The sequence below is a fragment of the Hippocampus bargibanti genome, linkage group LG01, assembly GCF_051943395.1.
Source record: "Hippocampus bargibanti isolate YZ-2025 linkage group LG01, ASM5194339v1, whole genome shotgun sequence".
In the NCBI taxonomy this organism is placed as follows: domain Eukaryota; kingdom Metazoa; phylum Chordata; class Actinopteri; order Syngnathiformes; family Syngnathidae; genus Hippocampus; species Hippocampus bargibanti.
In genome coordinates this window covers 23,390,791-23,413,357 of record NC_142734.1, presented here as the reverse complement: position 1 = coordinate 23,413,357, position 22,567 = coordinate 23,390,791, and the positions used below count along the sequence as shown (strand labels likewise).

General features: G+C 43.9%; 1 protein-coding gene across 3 annotated transcripts in view; it reads right to left on the bottom strand.

Annotated features, from left to right (window-relative positions):
* Window positions 1–10,611: 10,611 nt before the first annotated feature.
* LOC148903526 (uncharacterized) overlaps window positions 10,612–22,567 on the bottom strand; it is a 31,559-nt gene continuing 19,603 nt past the window's right edge. The window contains exons 2-11 of one of the 3 annotated variants that reach the window (XM_089004309.1): window positions 20,478–20,577; window positions 18,942–19,047; window positions 18,745–18,858; window positions 15,935–16,055; window positions 13,607–13,663; window positions 13,419–13,482; window positions 11,734–12,236; window positions 11,483–11,678; window positions 11,059–11,095; window positions 10,616–10,776 (exon numbers count right to left, since the gene is read on the bottom strand). In XM_089004309.1, coding sequence (XP_088860435.1) covers window positions 10,750–10,776; window positions 11,059–11,095; window positions 11,483–11,678; window positions 11,734–12,236; window positions 13,419–13,482; window positions 13,607–13,663; window positions 15,935–16,055; window positions 18,745–18,858; window positions 18,942–19,047; window positions 20,478–20,554 — 1,302 coding nt within the window. In that variant the 5' untranslated portion in view covers window positions 20,555–20,577 and the 3' untranslated portion in view covers window positions 10,616–10,749. Of the gene's footprint in view, window positions 10,777–11,058; window positions 11,096–11,482; window positions 11,679–11,733; window positions 12,237–13,418; window positions 13,483–13,606; window positions 13,664–15,934; window positions 16,056–18,744; window positions 18,859–18,941; window positions 19,070–20,477; window positions 20,578–22,567 lie in introns of all 3 variants that reach the window. The other 2 variants (XM_089004311.1, XM_089004301.1) reach the window with 2 other exon arrangements.

The window sequence follows — 22,567 nt, the reverse complement described above, 5'->3', positions numbered from 1 at the left end:
AATGATTTATGTCCAAATGAAATATCAAACATGTTTAAATCGAACCAAAGCCGAGGTTGGAAAGAGTACAAAGATTCCAAAAAGATGTCTTGGTTTAGAATCAGTAATAAGTTACCCAAACTGTACATTGTGCATATGAACATATTAGCATGAGCATTAAGACAAAAACTAAATCCATAGGCAGCAATCCTGATTGGCCTGTTTGAAAAAAAAAAAAATATATATATATATATATATATATATATATATATATATATATATATATATATATATATATATATATATATATATCGCCATATATATGTCTGTGTAAGCTTTCAGCCATACAGGAGTGGTCCCTCGATGAAAAAGTTTCTTCAGCCGTCATCTGTACTTCTTTGAAGATGTCGGACGTTTCGCTTCTTATCCAAGAAACTTCGTCAGCAAACTAAAGTCTTACTGGTAGTTTAGGCCCTATATATATAGCCCTACGGTCCAGACATGGCGGTGCCGGACTCTGCTATGATAGGTCCCTGCTCTCAGGTTGGGGGGAGCAGAGGACTACTCCCTGCAGCTGCTCCACTGATAGTTCCTATCGTTCTGACTAACGACTGGCTTGATTGCCCCACTTCGACCGGTATCACCTCATCAGTATTACTAATCCTGTGTGCCTAAGCAGGGTATTGTATGAACGATCCAAATTGAACCTCACCCCACCAAACCGGTTTAATGAAGGATTTAGTTGTTTTATGAAAATCGCTTCTTTTACTCCCCTTTCAAACCATCTATGTTCTTTCGCAAACATTTTTACCTCATTGTCGTCAAATGAGTGGTTGCTAGCTTTTAGGTGATATGTACTGCCGATTGAGGCCCACTAGTATCCCTGTGATGTTGATAAAGTCGTTTTTTGAGAATTTGTTTAGTCTCCCCAATGTAATGCTCTTTACTATTTTTATTCTTACAATGTATTGAATAAACGGCATTACTTTGTTTTTCATTTGGCAGTCTATCTTTTGGATGCGCTAAGTTTTGGCTTAAAGTGTTTATCAGTTTAAAATTTTGTGTTGCCAAAGGACTCTGTAGTTTTTCAGAAACTCCTGCAATGTAAGGTACTGCTACTCCTCTCCTTTTTTGTATCTTCAGAATTGGTTTCATTCCCTATTCTTTCTTTCTGACATTTCTTAAATGGCCACTGAGGGTACCTACAGTTTGTGAGTGCTCTCCTGATATGTTTTGACTCCTTTTCTCTACCTTCAATGATTGTTGGTATTCGTTTAGCCCTATGCTGGAGGTTCTGATAACTCCTAATTTGTGTTGTAAAGGGTGGTTAGAATTGAAAAGTAAGTATTGGTAAGTGTCCGTATCCTTTATAAAGACTTCTGTTTTTGGATTGGATTGGATTTGCCTTTATTGGTCTCGCAGTGGAGAAATTTACATTTCACAGCAGCAAAGTTATGAAAGAAATGAAAGTAGAAAAGCAAAACACAGGAGCTGCTGGAAAGGCAGCCACTCTCGTAGCGCCGTCTTGAAGTCAAAAGAACAAAAAATAACTCGCGAGCGGCGTTGCAGCTCTGTACGGAGCTTTGAGACGCCGGCGTAGGAGGGGTAAGCGAACCGGCATGCTCGTCAAGCTACGGCAGCGTGGATTTCGAACGCCGCTCCATTCGATCCACCTCGCTAATCTACGCTCACTACCAAACAAGATGGACAAACTTCTTCTTTTCACAAAAACCAATAAAACATTTGCACGCTCTGCTGCGCTGTGCTTCACTGAGACCTGGCTCAGTGACCGCCACGCGGATTCCGCGTTACACCTACCCGGCTTCCGTCTCCTCAGAGCCGACCGCGACACGGAGCAATCGGGGAAATCCAAAGGTGGTGGAATATGCTTCTACATCAGGGGTGGGCAAACTTTTTGACTCGCGGGCCGCATTGGGTTCTAAAATTTGACAGAGGGGCCGGGCCAGGAGCATTTGGAGGGAGTGTTTGGGCCGGAAATACTAAACCTAAAGCATTAAAGGACAACCGACGCCTCCGGACAAGTTATGTCCATAATTTATAAAATCACTTCAAATGACTTCGACAGAGCGTATTTTACAAAGATTCCACAGCATATAGATATAGTTTACGTTTTAAGACTTGCACTGAATATTCATGAAGTCTTGTTTTCGAGTTGATGGCGATCCCGATGTGACGTCACGTTTGGACCACCCATGACCGAGAAAGCGACACACAATGCATTTTGGGTACTTTGTTTGGTCTGAAAACTTCGTGTTGATCCGTGTTGATGGCGAAATTAGAAGGAAAACACATAAATAACGCCATGGTGAATCGTTGTGTGTTGCACCAAGACAACTATTTGATATTCGCTGACACAAATTCCCAGCTGACAAATCAGCCCATTTCCAACGGAGCTTGGGCGCAATCTTCTGCATTTTCTGTGTGCTACATTGCTGTCATTGACGGCTCGAATTGATATGGGAGGACTCCTTCAATCAATTGCAAACATTTTTGCTTTCATCTTCAGAACTATTTGAATCATATTCATAACTGGATGAGTAACAAGAAAACATCTTCTCCGAATCTGAAGCCATTGTTTTGATTCTCGAGCAAGGCAAGACGTCTTGGCGTGATGTCACGAACAAGGGGGTGGGACCTTCTGAAACTGGCCATTTCCGGATTCATTTTGAAGTCATTTTTATTGGTGTTTTTCATTTAACTAAAAATATCAGCCTGCCTGATTTGGGTATTTTAGATGCTATAAAACGTTTTTCTGATGTCAGTGGGAAACAAAAAAAATGGCGCCGGTTGTCCTTTAAATATAGTGTGTACAAACCTCATAGCACAGTAAGAAGACTACAACCCAATTTAGTAACTGTCTTTCAAATGTGAAAAATATCCCTGATCAGTTAATAAATTTGTCTCAAGGAATATGGCGTTTACATACTATTTCGCAGATACTTGGAGGAGGAAATGGAAATACATTAAAATAACATATGCACTGTGATTTATCAAGATTGCGTCTGTTTTTAATAAGTTTTCATTGAATGGGCAAAGTTAAAGAAATCAACATTTATTGAAAAATGGAATCACTTTCAACATTCAAAACACATTATTACACAACGAAATATTCAAGCTCAATAATACCTACTTGTGTTAAAAATGGTTTGTCCTGACCGCGTGCTCAACTCTCCACTGACGCCCTCGCCTTCACGCGCAAACAATACACGTGTACCGTCGCCGAGCACACAGACATACGCTACCTGCAGTTGAAATTTGCATACTCAATCAGAAGCCTGCTTCTTTCTTCCGGACTTTATCAAGCGCTATAAAGTCGTGCAATTGCATGTCATTTTCCAAAATAGATGCACAAAACCTCAGCTCAGAAGAAAGATTCAAAAGAAGCTAACAACATATGTGAGGCTACAAAACGTAAATTTACATTAAACCGTGACTGTGAAGTGTACGTGAGACTTATGAAAGGGGCTTGGTGGCTCGTAGGAAGCAATGCACACGTTGCATTGTGCACCACAATGACAATCGACTACTGCAGCAAAATCTAGCCATGCACATTTACCGTAAATTAAGCAAGGTAGCGTTTGTAGTACGTACATTCTTCATTAAAAAAAACTTTATACTTTGGGACAATGTTTTTTAATGTGATTGGTTGTCTCATTGTGCTTCAAGTTGTGAAAAATGGGGCAGGCAACTTTTCAGTTAACTGCCCTGTTGTCCACTAACTTTTTTTCATGAGTTTCAGACACTGTTTTTACTATAATTTGGGCAAGTTCGGCGGGCCGGATTAAAAAGCCTAACGGGCCATATGTGGCCCGCGGGCCGTAGTTTGCCCATATCTGTTCAACATCAAGAATGGTGCACCGATGTCACGATGTTCGACGCACACTGCAGCCCTGGCTTGGAATCGCTGTCTCTCAATGCAAGCCATTCTACTCGCCACGTGAGTTCGCTTCCTTTATTCTCGTTGCCGTGTACATCGCGCCACAAGCTAATGCAAACGCGTGTATACAAACGCTAGCGGACCATGTAAACCAACTCGAACTAAAATATCCAGAGTCACCCCTGATCATTTTGGGCGATTTTAATCAAACGCGTCTAAACCGTGAACTTCCCAAATATAAGCAGCATATTGACTGTTTCACCAGAGAAGGAAACATTCTAGATCACTGTTACACAGCACTCAGGCGCTGTTGCGCATGCTGCATTGGGTCTTTGTGACCACTATTTAATCCACTTAATTCCCACATACAGACAGAAACTCAAATGTGTAAAACAACACGAACCACGAGCACTGGAGCCCCGCAGGGATGCGTCCTCTCTCCATTGCTCTTCTCTCTCTACACGAACGACTGCACCTCAACGCACCCAGCTGTCAAATTCATAAAGTTCGCAGACGACACCACGGTCATCGGTCTCATCAAAGACGGCGACGAGTCTGCATACCGACAACAAGTGGAGCAGCTGGAGCTCTGGTGCAGCCGTCACAACCTGGAGCTGAACATGCTCAAGACAGTAGAGATGATCATGGACTTCAGGAAACATCCATCACCACAGCTACCCCTCACACTATCCCACTGCCTGGTGTCAACCGTTGAGACCTTCAAGTTCCTGGGAATCACAGTCTCCTAGGATATGAAGTGGGAGGTCAACACAAACTCTATCCTAAAAAAGGCGCAACATAGAATGTACTTCCTGAGGCTGCTAAAGAAGCATGGCCTGTCACAGGAGGTGCTGCAACATTTCTACACGGCTGTCATCGAATCCATCCTGTGTTCTTCCATCACTGTTTGGTTCGGGGCCGCCACAAAAATGGACAAAATCCGACTTCAACGGACAGTTAGGACGGCGGAAATAATTATTGGCACCGCCCTACCCACTCTCGAGGACTTGCACACTGCAAGACTCCAAACTAGGGTGCGGAAAATCATACTGGACCCACCGCACCCTGCCCACCACCTTTTCCAGCTACTCCCCTCAGGCAGGCGCTACCGATCCATGCGCACCAAATCCAGCAGACATTTAAACAGCTTCTTCCCCCAAGCCATTAACTCTTTGAACTGTAGCCCAAATGGAATTGTATAGTGCCTCTTTGCATTTTTTTTTTGCTGATGATACTAGTGCAGTGTGATCGACCGGAATATATATATATATATATATATATATATATATATATATATATATATATGCGGATCAAACCTCTAAAGATGGAGGACACTGATTTGCTGTGGCGACCCCTTGAAGGGAAAAGCCGAAAGGAAATGAAGAGATATATAATATGTGTGTGTGTGTGTGTCTATATGTGATACCTCAGCTTACGAATTTAATTGGTTCCCAGAGAATGTGTATAAGGCCAAAAGTTCATCTGAGAAACATTTATTTCCCATAAGTAACCATTGAAATGAGAATAATCTGTACCCAGGTCCCCATAAAACACCATCTTCCACTAAATACCGACACAAAATATACCTTATGTATAATAAATGTGCTATTGTATTGTAATTCAAGAAATAAACTGCACTGTATAATCACGTGGTTTTATCGACCTTCGTGATGGTCGTTTATGTAGTTGCCTCTTGATGATATCAGAGTGAAGTTGCCGTGCTTTCTCTGCGATAATACCCTCACACACACTGTCCTCTGCTAGCTGCTTTTCATTAATCCAAATCAACAAATGTTTTTTAAAACGTAGCCACAAGCCAGTGTCTTATTTTGATGGTCCCAAGCCCGAATAAATACAGAGGGTTGTGTCAGGAAGGGCATCCGACGTAAAAACATTTTGCCAAAACAAATATGCGAATCAAACCTCAAAATCCCATACTGGATCGGTCGTGGTCCGGATTAACAACGGCCGCCATTGGTACTGTTGACCTTCAGGGTGCCGGTGGAAAATGTACTACTGTTGATGAAAGAAGGAGAGGAGGGAGGTGTGCCCAGAGGAAAAGAGAGAAATGGAACGGCAAGAGTATAGAACAAAAAGTAGGAACTTTGAATGGAGGAACAGTGACAGGTAAAGGTAGAGAACTGGTTGACATGATGTAGAGAAGGAAGGTAGACATTCTGTGCGTCCAGACCAGGTGGAAAGGGAGCAAGGCTAGAAGCATAGTGTTGGGGTAATTCGCACGTGTCCTGCCGGCAGTGGGGACAATCTTTCTGGTTCCGAGTATCTGTATACGGTGTCTGACTGTCATATCTCTGACATTTAGGGTCAGAGTTTAAGTTGTTCTATCATGGTGAAGACAGAAAGAAAAATGGAGTTGGGGTTATCTTAAAAGAGGAGTTCGTTAGGAATGTCTAAGAAGTAAAACGAGTATCAAATAGAATGATGAGTCTGAAGCTAGAAATTGAAGGTGTGATGTTAAATGTTGTTTGTGTGTATGTTCCACAAGTCGGATGTGAGCTGGCGGGGAAGGAGAAATTTTGGTTGGACTTTGATGAAGCATACAGAACATTCCGAGAAGTGAGAAGGTTGTAATTGGTGGAGACTTCAATGGACATGTTGGCGTAGGAAAGAAAAATGATGAGGAGGTGATGGGCAAGTTTGGACTCCAGATGAGGAACGCTGAAGGACAGATGGTGGTTGACTTTGTGAAGAGAATGGAAATGGCTATTGTGAATACTTTCTTTCAGAAGAGACTGGAACATCGGGGGACATATAAGAGTGGAGGCAGAAGTACACAGGTAGACTACATTTTGCGTCAATGCGCCATCTGAAGGAAATCAGTGACTGCAAAGTAGTGATTGGTGAGAGTGTGGCCAGACAGCATAGGTTGGTGGTGAGTAGGATGATGCTGGTAGTGAGGAAGATGAAGAAACCAAAGGCATAAGTGAGGACACAATGGTGGAAGTTGAAGAAGGAAAATATTTAGGAAGGAGGTAATACATGACATTTAGGAAGGAGATAATACAAGCACTGGGTGGGCAAGAGGTCCTTCCAGATGACTGGCAGACTACAGCGAACATAATCAGAGAGACAGGTCGGAAAGTACTTGGTGTATCAAGTGGAAGAAAGGTAGATAAGGAGACTTGGTGGTGGAATGGTAAAAGATGGTAAGGACTCAAGAATACTTTGAAGAATTGATGAATGAGGAAAATGAGAAGTAACAAAGAGTAGAAGATGTGGCTGTTGTGGACCAAGACGTAGCAAACATTAGCAAGGATGAAGAGTAGGGTGCTGAATAGGATGAAGGGTGGAAAGGCACTCGCGCCTGATGATTTACCAATCAAGGTATGGAAGTGTCTTGGAGAGGTGGCGGTGGTGTTCCTGACTGGGTTATTCAACAAAATATTAGATGGTGAACAGATGCCTGAAGAATGGAGACGAAGTGTAGTCGTGCCCATTTTTAAGAACAAGGGAGATGTGCAGAGTTGTAGTAACTACAGAGGAATAAAGTTGATGAGCCATACAATGCAACTATAGGAAACAGTAGTTGAAGCTAGACCAGGGGTGGGCAAACTTTTTGACTCGCGGGCCGCATTGGGTTCTAAAATTTGACATAGGGGCCGGGCCAGGAGCATTTGGAGGGAGTGTTTGGGCCGGAAATACTAAACCTAAAGCATTAAAGGACAACCGAGTTATGTCCATAATTTATAATATCACTTCAAATGACTTCGACTGAGCATATTTTACAAAGATTCCACAGCATATAGCTATAGTTTAAGTTTTAAGACTTGCGCTGAATATTCATGAAGTCTTGTTTTCGAGTTGATGACGATCCCCATGTGACGTCACGTTTGGACCGCCCCTGACCGAGAAAGCGACACACAATGCATTTTGGGTACTTTGTTTGGTCTGAAAGCTTTGTGTTGATCCGTGTTGGTGGCGAAATTAGAAGAAAAACACATAAATAACGCCATGGTAAATCGTTGTGTGTTGCACCAAGACAACTATTTGATATTCGCTGACACAAATTCCCAGCTGAAAAATCAACCCATTTCCAACGGAGCTTGGACGCAATCTTCTGCATTTTGTGGGTGCTACATTGCTGTCATTGACGGCTCGAATTGATATGGGAGGACTCCTTGAATCAATTGCAAACATTTATGCTTTCCTCTTCAGAACTATTTGAATCATATTCATAACTGGATGAGTAAAGAGAAAGCATCTTCTCCGAATCTGAAGCCATTGTTTTGATTCTCGAGCAAGGCAAGACGTCTTGGCGTGACGTCACGAACAAGGGGGTGGGACCTTCTGAAACTGGCCATTTCCGGATTCATTTTGAAGTCATTTTTATTGGTGTTTTTCATTTTACTAAAAATATCAGCCTGCCTGATTTGGGTATTTTAGATGCTATAAAACGTTTTTCTGATGTCAGTGGGAAACAAAAAAAATGGTGCCGGTTGTCCTTCAAATGTAGTGTGTACAAACCTCATAGCACAGTAAGAACACTACAACCCAATTTATTAACTGTCTGTCAAATGTGAAAAATATCCCTGATTAGTTAATAAATTCGTCTCCAGGAATATGGCATTTACATACTATTTCGCAGATACTTGGAGGAGGAAATGGAAATAGATTAAAATAACATATGCACTGTGATTTATCAAGATTGCGTCTGTTTTTAATAAGTTTTCATTGAAGGGGCAAAGTTAAAGAAATCAATATTTATTGAAAAATGGAATCACTTTCAACATTCAAAACATATTACACAACGAAATATTCAAGCTCAATAATACCTACTTGTGTTAAATTCCGCCAAATCATAGATGGTTTGTCCTGACCGCGCGCTCAACAAACTCTCCACTGACGCTCTCGCCTTCATGCGCAAACAGTACACGTGTACCGTCGCCGAGCACACAGACGTAGGCTACCTGCAGTTGAAATTTGCATACTCGGCACGGCAGCCAATCAGAAGACTGCTTCTCTCTTCCGGACTTTCGCAAGCGTTATAAAGTCGTGCAATTGCATGTCATTTTCCAAAATAGATGCACAGAACCTCAGCCCAGAAGAAAGATTCAAAAGAAGCTAACAACATATGTGACGCTACAAAACGTAAATTTACATTAAACCGTGACTGTAAAGTGTATGTGAGACTTATGAAAGGGGCTTAGTGGCTCGTAGGAAGCAATGCAAACGTTGCATTGTGCGCCACAATGACAATCGACTACTGCAGCAAAATCTACAGCCATGCACATTTGCCGTAAACTAAGTACGGTCGCATTTGTAGTAGGCACATTCTTGATTTTAAAAAACTTTACTTTGTGACAATGTTTTTAATGTAATTTGTTGTTTCATTGTTGTTTCAGTTGTGAAAAATGGGGCAGGCAACTTTTCACTTACCTGCCCTGTTGTCTGCTAACTTTTTGTCATGAGTTTCAGACACCGTTTTTACTATACTTTGGGCAAGTTCGGCGGGCCGGATTAAAAAGCCTAACGGGCCGTATGTGGCCCGCGGGCCGTAGTTTGCCCATGTCTGAGCTAGACTAAGAGCAGAAGTGAACATTTGTGAGCAGCAGTATGGCTTCATGCTAAAAAAAAGAATACGACAGATGCAGTGTTTGCTTTAAGAATGCTGATAGAGAAGTACAGAGAAGGTCAGAAGGAATTGCATTGTGTCTTTGTCGATCTGGAGAAAGAGTATGACAGGGTGCCCAGAGAAGAGCTGTGGTATTGCATGAGGAAGTCTGGAGTGACAGAAAAGTATGTCAGAGCGGTGCAAGACATGTATCATGACTGCAAGACAGTTGTGAGGTGCGCTGTCGGTGTGACGGCGGAATTCAAGGTGGGGGTGGGACTCCACCAGGGGTCAGCTCTGAGCCCCTTCTTATTTGCTATGGTGATGGACAGGCTGACAGACGATGTTAGACAAGCACACGTCATTTTCTTTTGTGTCCTCTTCAGTTTAACACTAGTCTGTGGTGGGGTCTTTTTTGTTCCCATAACAGCAAAAGTACTCCACTTGATAACAAACAATGTATCTACTGAGTGCACGCGAAGAAAGTGGGTGTGGAGAATTAGGCCGCCAGCCACGTGGCACTGTGTGGTTTGGTTCGTCTGCCGAAAACTAGTTTGTATGTCAAAATTATATTCTCGTGAATTTAATGTTCGTAAAGCAAAAAGTTCGTGAGCTAAAGCATTCGTAAGGTGAGGTATCACTGTACTACGAATCAAATCCACCCACCTGCACTGAGATGTCTTCAGCTATCAATGAAACAAAAAAATATTTCCAAGTGAGTGCGTCTCCGACTTTCAATCAACGCAGTTATGCTAGCAAGAGCATAAAAATGACTTTTAAAAGACACATCAGATGCTCGAATACATGATGTGACCACAGTGTTTTTTGGGTCAAGGTCAAAGTCAAGCGACCTGATAATATAAAGGAAAATCGATACCCAATCAATCGTTGCTCGGTAGACCTGATGTCAGCATTCACTGAAAAATTGATTAATCAGGTGATTGTCACAGCAGTTGATTGAAAATTATTGTCACTTTGACACTTTGACTGGAATAAAATCATGTGATTGTTATTCGATTTGCCTGAGTCGACACCTTCATCCAACTGTCCCATCCGGACTGGAGGTGAAAAAAACCTCTGCAAGTTCATTATTGCTTGTTTTCTTCTCAAGTTTTGGTTTGTGGGAAAGTGTGAAAAATGAGGATCTTCCTGAAGGATGAGGAAAGCAGACATTTTGATTGTCTGCATGACCTGTTGAACCATCAGCAGTCGCGCTCATCAGACCAGAGTTTCTGGTGAAGTTTGTTCCAAAGACGTTTCCTTGGTGGCGCGATCCATCTGTTTCCGGGAAGGGGCGGAGTCAAGGTACAGCGACCAATTCACAGACCTGTGTGAGAGAGACCGAGAGGTGAGAGAGGGACATCGAGAGAGAGAGAGAGAGAGAGAGAGAGAGAGAGAGAGAGAGAGAGAGAGAGAGAGAGAGAGAGAGAGAGAGAGAGAGAGAGAGAGAGAGAGTGGGGGGGACAGGAAGACAGGGGGGGACACAGAGCGGGAGAGACAGGGGAAGAGGGAGAGAGAGAGGGGGGGGGGACAGAGATAGCGGGGTAAGAGCGAAAAATAAGAATAAGAATAAGAATAAGAATAAGAATAAGAATAAGAATAAGAATACATTATATTTTAATCGCCTTTCAAATCTCTCAAGGACACTACAGTCACAGAGAAAGCAAGAAAGATAGAAATAGGGAGAGAAAGACAGATGGAGAGAGACAGAGCGAGAGAGCAAGAGAGAGATAGAAAGCAAGAGAGAAAGAGAGAGAGAGAAAGCAAGAGAGAGAAAGAGATAAAGATGAGAAAGACAGAGACAGAGAAAGAGAGAGACAGAGCGAGAGAGAGAGAAAGGCAGAGAGAGAGGGAGAGAATAAGAGAAAGTGAGAGAAAGAGACAGAGAGAGAGAAAGACTGAGAGAGATAGAGAGAGAGAGAGGGACAGAGAGAGAGAGAAAAGGAGGCCGAGAGAGAGAGCGGGAGAGAGATGGCAAGTTAACAGCTGTTCCCCATTGCCGAGGTCATGACCAATTCCTGATGTTTACCCACCTGCCATGTAGTGATTGTCCATGGAAGCTTACAGAGTGAGGCAGTTGTCCACGAGGTCCCGTTTCCGCCCGCCTGAGGACAACTTTGGTTGTCCATTGATGCTGCAAAGCACCTCCCAACCCATCCTGAAGTTGTCCATGATTCGGTTTTGTGCGTGAGGGGCTAAGGGTGTTCCTCACGAACCAGTCCCTCAGACCTGTCAATGAAAGCGTTAGCGCATGTGCAAACAGGAAGCTAGCATGAGAACGTACCTTCCAGAGCGAGAGCCTTGTGGAGGCTCCTGGTACCGTCCTCCAGCTGCGCATCCTGACCAGCGGCTAGCTGGGAGGGGCTAAAGTCCGGTTGCAGGGGCAACTGGACATGTGGCGTAGGTAAGAAGGGGCCGCAAGATTTGGTGCGTGTGACTTTGAACTGCCGTTGCTCGCCCATGTGCACCTGGGAGGTGGGCGGTCCACCCGAAGGATGCTGGGAGGTGATTGGCTGAGGCGGCTGCCACGGCTTGCTCAACATGTAGTCCAGCAACAGATGACTATAACGCCGCTCTCTTCCCGCAGGCGGCGCTTCCTTCTTCGGGGGTACTGCACAGTCCAGGAACCCATCCGAGTCATTGGAACGGACTGTTGCGCCCCCTTTGGCCTCCCCCAAAGAGACAGACTCTGAAGAGCCTGCAGATGGAGAGCTGACGTGGAAATGAGTTTGGCCACGAGGCGGAAGGAGCGATCGATGGCTTGGAGGATACTCCAGGTTCTTGGATCTAAAAAGAAAGATGATATCGGAAACCTTTTCACATACGGTGATACCTCAGCTTACGAACGTTTTAGCTCACGAACTTTTCGCCTTACGAACATTTAATTCATGGGAATAGAATCTTGGCTGACGAAGTAGTTTTCGTCACCCACTTTCTTTGAGTGCAGACATCAAGTGGAGTACTTTTGCTATGATGGGACCGAAAAAGAACCCACCACAGGTTAGTCTTAAAGGACAACCGACACCACTTTTTTGTTTCCTAACTGACATCAGAAAAACGTTTTATAGCATCTAAAATACCCAAAACATGCAAGATGATATTGGCCAGTTTCAGAAGGTCCCGCCCCCTTTTTCGTGGTGTCATGCCAAGACGTCTTGCCTTGCTCGAGAATAAAAACAATGGCTTCAGATTCAGAAAAGATGCTTTCTTGTTACTCATCCAGTTATGAATATGATTCAAATAGTTCTGAAGAGGAAAGCATACATGTTTGCAATCGATTAAAGAATTTATTCTGTGTCATTTTGAAGCATCTGGTGGGGAAATGTAACACCCAAAAAAGGCAGAAGTTGGCGACAAAGCTCTGTGGAAATGGGCTTATTTGTCTCCTGTGAATTTTTGTCAGAGAATATCAAGTAGTTGCTCGGTGCAACACAACGATTCACCATTGCGTTATTTATGTTTTCCTTCTAATTTCGCCATCAACACGGATCAACACGAAGCTTTCAGACCAAACAAAGTACAGCAAAATGCATTGACGTGATGAAAGGACTGCTACAGTGTGTCCTTTCTCGGTCAGGGGCGGTCCTTCCGTGACATGACGTAAGGACTCGTCACCAACTCAAAAACAAGACTTCCGGAATATTCAGCGCGAGTCTTAAAACGTAAAATATAGCTATATGCGGTGGAATATTTGTAAAATACGGTCAGTAGAAGTCATTTGAAGCCATTTTACAAATTATGGACACAACTTGTCCGGAGACATCGGTTGTCCTTTGAGGCTTATTGAGTAGAAAATTCAGTTTTATAGGGACCTGGGAACGGATTATTCTCATTTTAATGGTTTCTTATGGGAAATAAATGTTCGGCAGATGAACTTTTGGCCTTACACACACTTTCTGGGTCCAATTAAGTTTGTGAGCTGTGGTATCACTGTATCTCATCACAGCTTCACTGATCCATCATAATGACCTGATAATGCACATGAAACTTGTCCTGGCTTTGTTGTAATGGTTCACCTCCACTGGAGAAACACCTGCAACCAACGGAGGACGACAGAGCTTTATTAATTCCTCTGTGCAGACACAAGGATGAATTGACATTGATGACATCATCAGTGAATTTGTGAGTCAACATGTAAGTGCAGATGGGTGTTTTACCACTGCCGTCTCCAGTTGAATCCAAAATGGAGCTGCTCTCCCATCTCACTGTGTCACCTGCAAACGTCGACATAACACCGGAATCAGAAGCACAATGATCTTTATTGACCAAGTGTACAGAACACACAAGGAATTTGTCTTCGGTAGAACATGCTGCACTAGTATCATCATATCAAAGATCTGACAAATAAGTATGGGGGACACCCATAAAGGCCAATATAATGGAATTTGTTAATGTAAGGGGTACCTCTCAGGAACAACTGTGAGACAATGTGCAAGGTATCAAGCAGAGCTAGAAAGTGAACAGTGTTAGAATGAAATCCGCTAACATTTGTAGAGTTGGTGCAGAAAATCAGTGAACCATTTTCAAGTGATCAGTCGCTGTATTTGTAGTACAGTGATACCTCAACGCACCAACTTAATTGATTCCCAGAAAGTGTGTGAAAGGCGAAAAGATCGTCTGCCAAACATTTACAGTGAGACCTCAACTTACGAACTTAATTGGTTCCCAGACAGAGTGTGTAAGGCGAAAAGTGTGTATCTCAAAAATATATTTCCCATAGGAAACCATTAAAATGGGAATAATCCGTTCCCGGGTTTCCATAAAATATACTTTTCAACTAAATAAGCCTTAAAACTACACACAACATGCCTTATTCTATGTATAATAAATGTGCTATTGTATTGTAATGAAAGAAATACACTGCATTGTATCATAAAGTCACTTTATTTACATTTGTGATGGTCATTTATGGCTTGATGGAATGGCGTTGGAGGTCGAAGGTCAAAGGGAATTGCTGTTTGGAAAGAGAGGCGCATTACATGACGACTGTAATTAAAGAAATAAACTGTGCTGTAAAATAAAGTTTTATTTACCTTTTTGATGGTCGTTGATGGCTTATGGAAGGACTGTTGGTAACTTAACCTCTGGTGCTGTTAGGTTGTGTGCTTCCGCCGAAGATCACTCCGCCAGCCGTGGTGGGTGTGTATTATGAAAATAGTGCTTATTATTAGGTTTAATTTTGATAATTTTGACATTTGTAAGACAAAAAGTTTGTAAGTTGAGGTGTTTGTAAGTTGAGATCTCACTGTATTTCCCATAAGAAACCATTTAAATGAGAATAATCCGTTCCCAGGTCCCCTGTCAGAGATATTCGGTTGGACACTGTAGAGTGTAGACAAAGGCTCGAACACAGGAAGATTGTCTTTTACTGGCTGCAGGGGACGCACCCATTCATGACCAACGCCCAAATTCTGCAGCCCTCTGCCAAGGTATTTATTGACAGTATATGCAAATTGAAGTGATACATTAGTCTCAAACCTAGTTTCCTTGATTTCAATACCAAGCCCCTGGACGTCCCAAGCACCAACATTCATAAACAATAGAACATAGACATTTTAATTGGTTGTCTTTCTCTGAACCGATAGATTTGTAACCTGGCTAATGACCTCAAGATGTGAATGAATGACAAGTCTTAAATTACTCCTGTGAAGGAGTTGACCAGGTACTCAATTCTGTCCAAGGCCAGATCTCCTACATTTAGATAACGGGTTAACAGGGTGTGTCTGTTGACCTCAGATTGACCCAGGTTTGCTGTGCTTTCATTGTGGGCCTCTTGTTCGGTGGCAAACGAAGCATGGGACTTTTAAATATGATAGCTTCTGTCACATCTCGTCGCCGCCCTGGGCGCGACATCTTCTTCTTCTGTCTAATCTCTATCATCCCCCATAAAACATAATTTTCTACTAAATAAGCCTCAAAACTACACAACATGTACCTAATCTCTTCGAAGTACCGTTGCTTAGACAACACAGAAACACCCTTAGCCACACGTAGCAGTGGTCGACTTAGCGTACTGGTAGTGGGATGTCCTCCAAACGCACATTTTTTTGTGCCCTCTTCAGCTGAAGACGAGCCTGTGATGGGGTCTTTTTGGTCCCATAATTGCAAAAGTACTCCACTTGATAGCAAACCACATCTGCACTCAAAGGGGTGTGGAAAACTAGTCCGCCAGCCACCCTGGCACTGTTTGACCGTATGGTTTGGTGTTCATTCACAGATAACTAGGCCGCCAGCCACCGTGGCGCCGTGTGGTTTGGTTTGTCCGCCGAAAACTAGTTCGTATGCCAAGATCGTATTCTCGTGAATTTAATGTTCCCCAAGGTGAAAGGTTTGTGAGCTAAGGCGTTCGTAAACCGAGGTATCACTGTAAAACAAGTGTGAAATGATGCCGATGTCTTTGAGCGCCTCAAAGTGTCTAGTGCTGGAGATTCTATCGGTCAGGATAAACGACAGCGATCCCTCAACCGTGAGTTTATGTGAATTACCAGTATGGCAGCCTCTGTGCATGGTCATCTTGGCGTGTCGCACTTCTGTGTTCTGTTCAGGGTCATTGTCTTTTCTCTGTGTGCCACCAAATGCCATCTTTTTACTCCAACCATCTTCTTCCTGCACAACCACAGAAGAGTTCACAGAAAGGAAATAGTCCTGTAAAATCTTGTCCATCCAAAAGTTGTCGACTAGTATGTCACATTGCTTCTGGCCAATAGCGTCATTTCCGGACTATAAGCCGCGACTTTTTTCACAAGCTTTCAACCCTGCGGCTTATGCCACAATGCCGTGACACATGCAATATGGCTGAAGTGTCAGTCGTCATCCGTGGAGTTGACTCAAATATGTGTTGAGGAAGAAGTTTCTTGAGTCGTCATCTGGACTTCTTTGAAGTGTCGGACATTTGGTTCCTCATCCTAAGAGCTTCGTCAGCGAACTAAAGTTGTGCTGTTAACCCTGGCCCTGTATCCCTCATGGAAAGAGGTGGCTGTGCGAGACCTCTGCTCTGATAGGTCCCTGTGCCCATCCCCTGCTCTGCTGGGTCCCTGCTCTAAGGTTCGGGGAGCAAAATACTGTTTACATATTTTTGCCTTACACACAGAGTGTGTAAGGCAAAAAGCGTGTCTCCCAAAAATTAATTTCCCATAGGAAACCATTAAAATAAGAATAATCTGTTCCCAGGTCTCCATAAAATATAATTTTCAACTAAATAAGCCTTAAAACTACACACAATATACCTTATTCTATGTATAATAAATGTGCTATTGTATTGTAATGAAAGAAATACACTGCACTGTATAATACAGTCACTTTATTTACCTGTGTGATGGTCGTTGATGGCTCTTTATTGACACCTGTTGCTTTCTGACTTGTAAGGTCTTACGAAACTGAGGCATCACATTATCATTCATCATGTTGATAATTTTCATAGCCACAGTCTTTTCTCGATGGAACTGTTCAATAAAAAGCCTGCACATCATTCCACTTATCCAACATTGCCTTGATTCTCTCACTTGATGTTGCAGCCATCTCCTCCACCTCGCCCTCAGATACCAACTCCAAATCAAATCCTCTGTGTTGAGGACCTCATTATGGTCAGGAACAAGCTCATCGATGTCATCTGCATCCACTTTGAGTCCCATAGGTGCTGGCAGATATTTTATTACAACAAAAGGCGCCGGTCTGATGATTCCACGGACCCGGAATAACGCGACACAAGAAGGCGGGCTGGGGCGATCCGTCCAGCCTACCAAGCTAGGCAAAATGAAATGGCACACGGGGGTGCAAACGCTCGCGATCCCGGAAAGCAACAAAGTTACGCGATCACGGCTAATAATCACCTCGGTCGAAGCGTACTGTTGTGCTCGTAATTACTGGTGAGGTGACAGCGAGTCGTATAAATATCCCAGTGTTCGTTATTAGGGGACTGATAGCAGCTGGTGGAGGTCGGGAGTGGCGGCCCAGCCCCAGCTGTCAATTCGCACGTGACAAGTTCGGTGTCAGTCACGTGAAAGCATCGAGTAAATAAAGCCTCTGTGTAAAGCTTTGTTGCGAAGGATGGAAGCTATGGTGGACTTAGCATATCCGCTAAGCCGCTAAATCAGACAAACGCACACCTCGTTCGTGTTTCTCAATGATCTCCTTCTCCTCGACTGTAATTTTTGTGTGTGTCTTCTTCGGCTGAACACGACTGTTCGGTGGAATGCAACTCACCGGCGGTGTGTCTCCCTTGGCTAACAAGAGCCACCAGGTTCAGACAGCATCTATCTCCACAGCCACACCCACTTGCCGGTTGATTGGATTAACCCTTTCAAGTCTGCTTGTGAAGCCAAGTTTAACATGTGATTGCCTATTTACACAAGAACGAGCCTGTGGTGGGGTCTTTTTTGGTCCCATAACAGCAAAGGTATTCGTTATGAATCATTGAAGAAGATCGTCGTGTGCATTCAGAGAAAGAAAGGTAGGCCGGCTGGGGTGCTGATCGGCCGTGTGCTTTAGTGTACTTCCGCGCAAGATTACTCCGCCAGCCGTGGTGGGTCTGTATCCCGAAAAGTAGTGCTTAATCCAAGGTTAATTTTCATAAATTTTACGTTCGTAAACCGAAAATTTCTTAAGGCAAGGTGTTCGTAAACTGAGGCCCCACTGTACTAGGTTATTGGAAATTATACTTCATCTGTCGCGAGTGGTCTCTATCCCCATTAACCGTGATAAGCAAGGGTTCGCTGTAGTATGCATAAGTAGGTAAGGCCTAGTGATTCTTAAAGTGCGTTCGATCGAACCTTAGGCCCTAGTCACACATTGATTACTGCTAGCTACTGGCTAGCCTGTTCATTCGTTGTGAATGGGGGAAGCAGCAGCAGTCTAGCTGGCCTCTCTTCTTCTCTCTCTGTATTCATTTTTCAGATTTGGTAAGATTCTGACTCTATACTGCCCACACAATTTCCTGTGGAATTTCTCAGTTTCATCCGGGAGCTCTACCGATTGCTAAACTGACATAACAACCGACAACACGACCTCTGGGGCCGGACGACTGTTTCCGTAATTAACAGAAGTGTGTCGGCGGAGCCTCTGCCGAACCCCTCAGACCGACTCACCGAAACCCAAGGGTTCGATCGAACCCAGGTTAAGAACCAGTTACCTAGGGTCTTCGGTGAGTTGGTCTTAGGGGTTCGGTGGATCCTCTGCCGTCGAAGATCCACCGACAAGATTGGTATGAAATACAAAGTGCATGGACATTTAGTCTTCTAATTGTGTGTGGGCTACATCTAACCAGCAGCGTGATAGGAAATGGCGACTGCATCATCACCTTGACTCTGTACTTCCTGTTGACTTCTCGGGACATTCCTCCTCTGTGTCTCACACAGGGGAGTTTGTCCCCTGTTGCGAGGGGGAAGTCACTGGGCAGCGTTCCAGTCAGCTCCTGAACCAAGAGATGGAGCGTTCACGATCACCATGCTAACAAGGGATACGGTGATGCGAGCCAGTTCATGTCATAGTACTCACCGCCTCCTGCAGACACACGTGCCTCAGCTCAGCCAGTCGGACAGTGATCAGTGCCTGCAGGCTCCGTCGCTTCTCTTGGAGAGCCAACATGTCTTCCTTCTGCTTCCTGTCCCAAAATGTGAGAGGGGCTACACGTACAAACAACGTATCAAAAACAATGGACATATATATAATATATATATATATATATATATATATATATATATATATATATATATATATATATATATATATATATATATATATATATATATATATATATATATATGTCCATTGTTTTTGATATACGTGTAGCCCCTCTTTATTTTTATATATATATAATCCTCATCTCATCCCTTGGGTGGTGTCCGTCCCCCATCTTAGCTCGGGTCTTCTATCAGAGGCCAGGAAGCTTGAGGCCTCTGCGCAGTCTTCGTGCTGTTCTCAGCAGTGCGATTTTCTGCACCGAGATATCTGATGTTGTTCCTGGTATCTGTTTCAAATACTCATCTAGTTTGGGGATCACTGCCCAGAGTGCTCCGACCACCACCTTCTGGGCTCTCTCTAGCTCCTCTCTTCGCTCTTGTGATTTCTCTAGTTTCTCGTGTTCCTCCTTTCTGATGTTTCCGTCACTCACGACCACTACATCCATGACAACGGCTTTCCTCTGCCCTTTATCTATGATCATGACATTTCCACGGTATGGAAAATGGATGGATGGTGATGACCATCTTGTCAGTCTCTATCTGGAAGTCCCACAGGATACTCTGCACGGATGTTTCCGCAGACTATGCCAGCCACCTGATTATGGCGCCCCATGTAGGCTTTCTTACACCCTGCAGTTATGTGTTGGATTGTCTCAGGTGCCTCTCTATAACCTACACCTTTCCTCTGCCCGTTATCTATGATCACGAGAGTTTCTTCTGAGGGTAGCTTGACAGCTTCCAAGGACTTTCTCCAGGTGGAAGGCACGAAGAAGACCCCTGGGGGCTGTTCATCCCTCAAGGGGGAAGTGGAGAAAAAACTTAGCGCTACTTTCTTTTTTTTCTCATAGCAAGGCTACATTCTTCAACAGTCTAGTTTAAGTCTAGCACACATAAAACAGTTCATAACACACACCACAAATACATGAACATGCACAAGTTGTTTCCGACCAGGTGGATCGAGGAAAAGGTTTCTTCAGCCATCATCTGTACTTCTTTCTAGGTGTCGGACGGTGTTTTGTTCTATCTGATTATATCTAATCGGCCAAGGTCGTCAGATTGGCTTCAGGGAGTGGCCCACTTCTCCCCAAACCTGAGGCAGGGGCCGAGAATGGCAGAGGTCTGGCACAGGGATCTATCAGAGCAGGGGTATGGCATGGCTACATCTGTCTATTAGGGATATACTGTATATGGGGCCAAAGTTCCCAGCACAACTTGAATTTGCTGACAAAGCTCTTTGGATGAGGAGCAGAACGTCAAACACCTTAGAAGAAGTACAGACGGCGGCTGAAGAAAACCTTTCCTCGATGGACCACTCCTGTACGACGGAGAGCCTAGACAGACGTTCTCCTACCAGGTGCTGAAACAAGTTGTCCTTTCACCTCCATGACTTGTATGTTTGGCCTCTTCCTTCCTCACTGACAGACTCATTGAGCTCAAGCGTGGGCTTTCACCTGCAACGCATATGCAGTCGCAAAACAGCCGGTGAGTCAAACGCAAGGCACACATAAATCAACCCACAGAAACGCTGACAAGTTCAAGAGTGGAGGAATTGAAGTTCATGCAATTCACTCAATGTTTTGATTTGAGGATTTTGGTTTAGGTCATGAAAATTGCACACGGTTTCATAGCCAATACAAGTGACATATCTAGCATAAATGATGTTGATGCTTACTCCAAGGGAGGTTGAGGGGATGGGGTAGGATTGGGGCAAGAAGCTGGCGCAAAGGTAGAGATCAGTGGTTGTTAATCTTGTTGGAGGCACTGAAGCCCACCAGTTTCAAATACTCATTCATCGAACCCTTCTTTCAATAACTGCGCCCACTAACTGCAGACTAAACTGAGGGGGGGACCTCTGCGGTGGAGGATCCAGCGAACCCCTGAGACCGACTCACCGAACCCCTAGGGTTTGAACCAACCCCCTTTAAGAATCGTTGCACTAGAGAGAGCCTTTGAAGAGAAGTAGGAAAGGGTTAGGGACTCATCTGAGTGTTACCAGGACGTAGGGCAGTGTTTTTCAACCTTTTTTGAACCAGGGCGTTTTTTTTACATTGTAATTTCTTTGCGGCACACCACAAACCATCTTGCAGGAAATAGGCAATCAGTGATATGTTGCCACACGGACAAATATTAAATCACCCTCCCAGTCTTTTCAGCACGGACACAGGACAATTACATAATATTGGCAGAAAATGATTAATACATGTATGTAAAGTTTTACATTTGAAAAAGGAGCATTGGATAGTTTTTCACGGCACACATGACGATCTCTCATGGCACACTAGTGTGCCGCGGCACAGTGGTTGAAAATTACTGGCGTAGAGAATAGGGGTTCAGGGTTCAGGGTTAGGGTTAAGGGTTAGGGTTTCACCTGGCCTAGAGATGCGATTTAGGGCTACAACTCGTATTTACTGTACTCTGCGCACAAGTACTTCTTGTCGTGGCGATGGAAGGCTTTCATGACAGACACCATACACTAGACGCAGTGGTTGTTAATCTTGTACCGAAGCCCACTATTTTCATATGGTCATTCATCAAACCCTTCTTTCAATAACTGTGCCCACTAACTGCAGACTAAACTGAGGGGTGGACCTGTGCGTCGGAGGATCCACCGAACCCCTGAGACCGACTCACCCCTAGGGTTCGATCCAACCCGCTTTAAGAACCACTGGTATAGATTAAGGTGAGGGTGTGGGTGCACAGTCCTCACTCCCACTGTTGGATTATTTTTATCGTTCGCCCTTGGTTCATTGCTTCTATGGGTGTTGATGAAGATGGATGGATGGATGGATGGATGGTTGATGGATGGTTAAATCATCAGGGAGCCAGGTCTTGAACAGAAATTTGATTTAATTTGAGAGAGCGCGGAGGCATCGCGGTGTTGGCCGAGGAGGGAGCATTACGAGAGAGAGAAAAAAACGGGCTGCAGGAGTATTTATGCGGCGCATAGTATATGACGCGACAGGATGTGACGTAATGAAAATGTGACATAATGTAAAGGAAGGCAGGATATGACATATCAGGAAGTTTAAAATGTAAACAAAGATTACAGAGCGATGTTTAGAGATGTTTGTATGGCGAATTACCCCAACATCTCCCCCCGACGAACATTTTTAACATCGGTAGAGGTGAACAGAAAGAAGAAAAAAGAAAATCACAAAATAGAACAATCACAATGGAAACATTCTCAAATCAAAGTCATGTCATTCGCTAGCTACAATAGTCAAATCTCCATGGCATCCTGGATGGTGATCACAAGGATGACGAGTAGGAACAAAATTGTTTGTAGCATTTGTCGCAAGCAGGCCCTAGGGTGTGGTACGGATGAGCTGGTGAATGGGAAAAGGTGTATGATCTGTCGGCTCCAGTGATGTGCATCGGGAATCTTCTTGATGAACGGTGTGGTGTCCTCGCGAGTCCAGACGAAGCTTGTAGCTGCTAAGA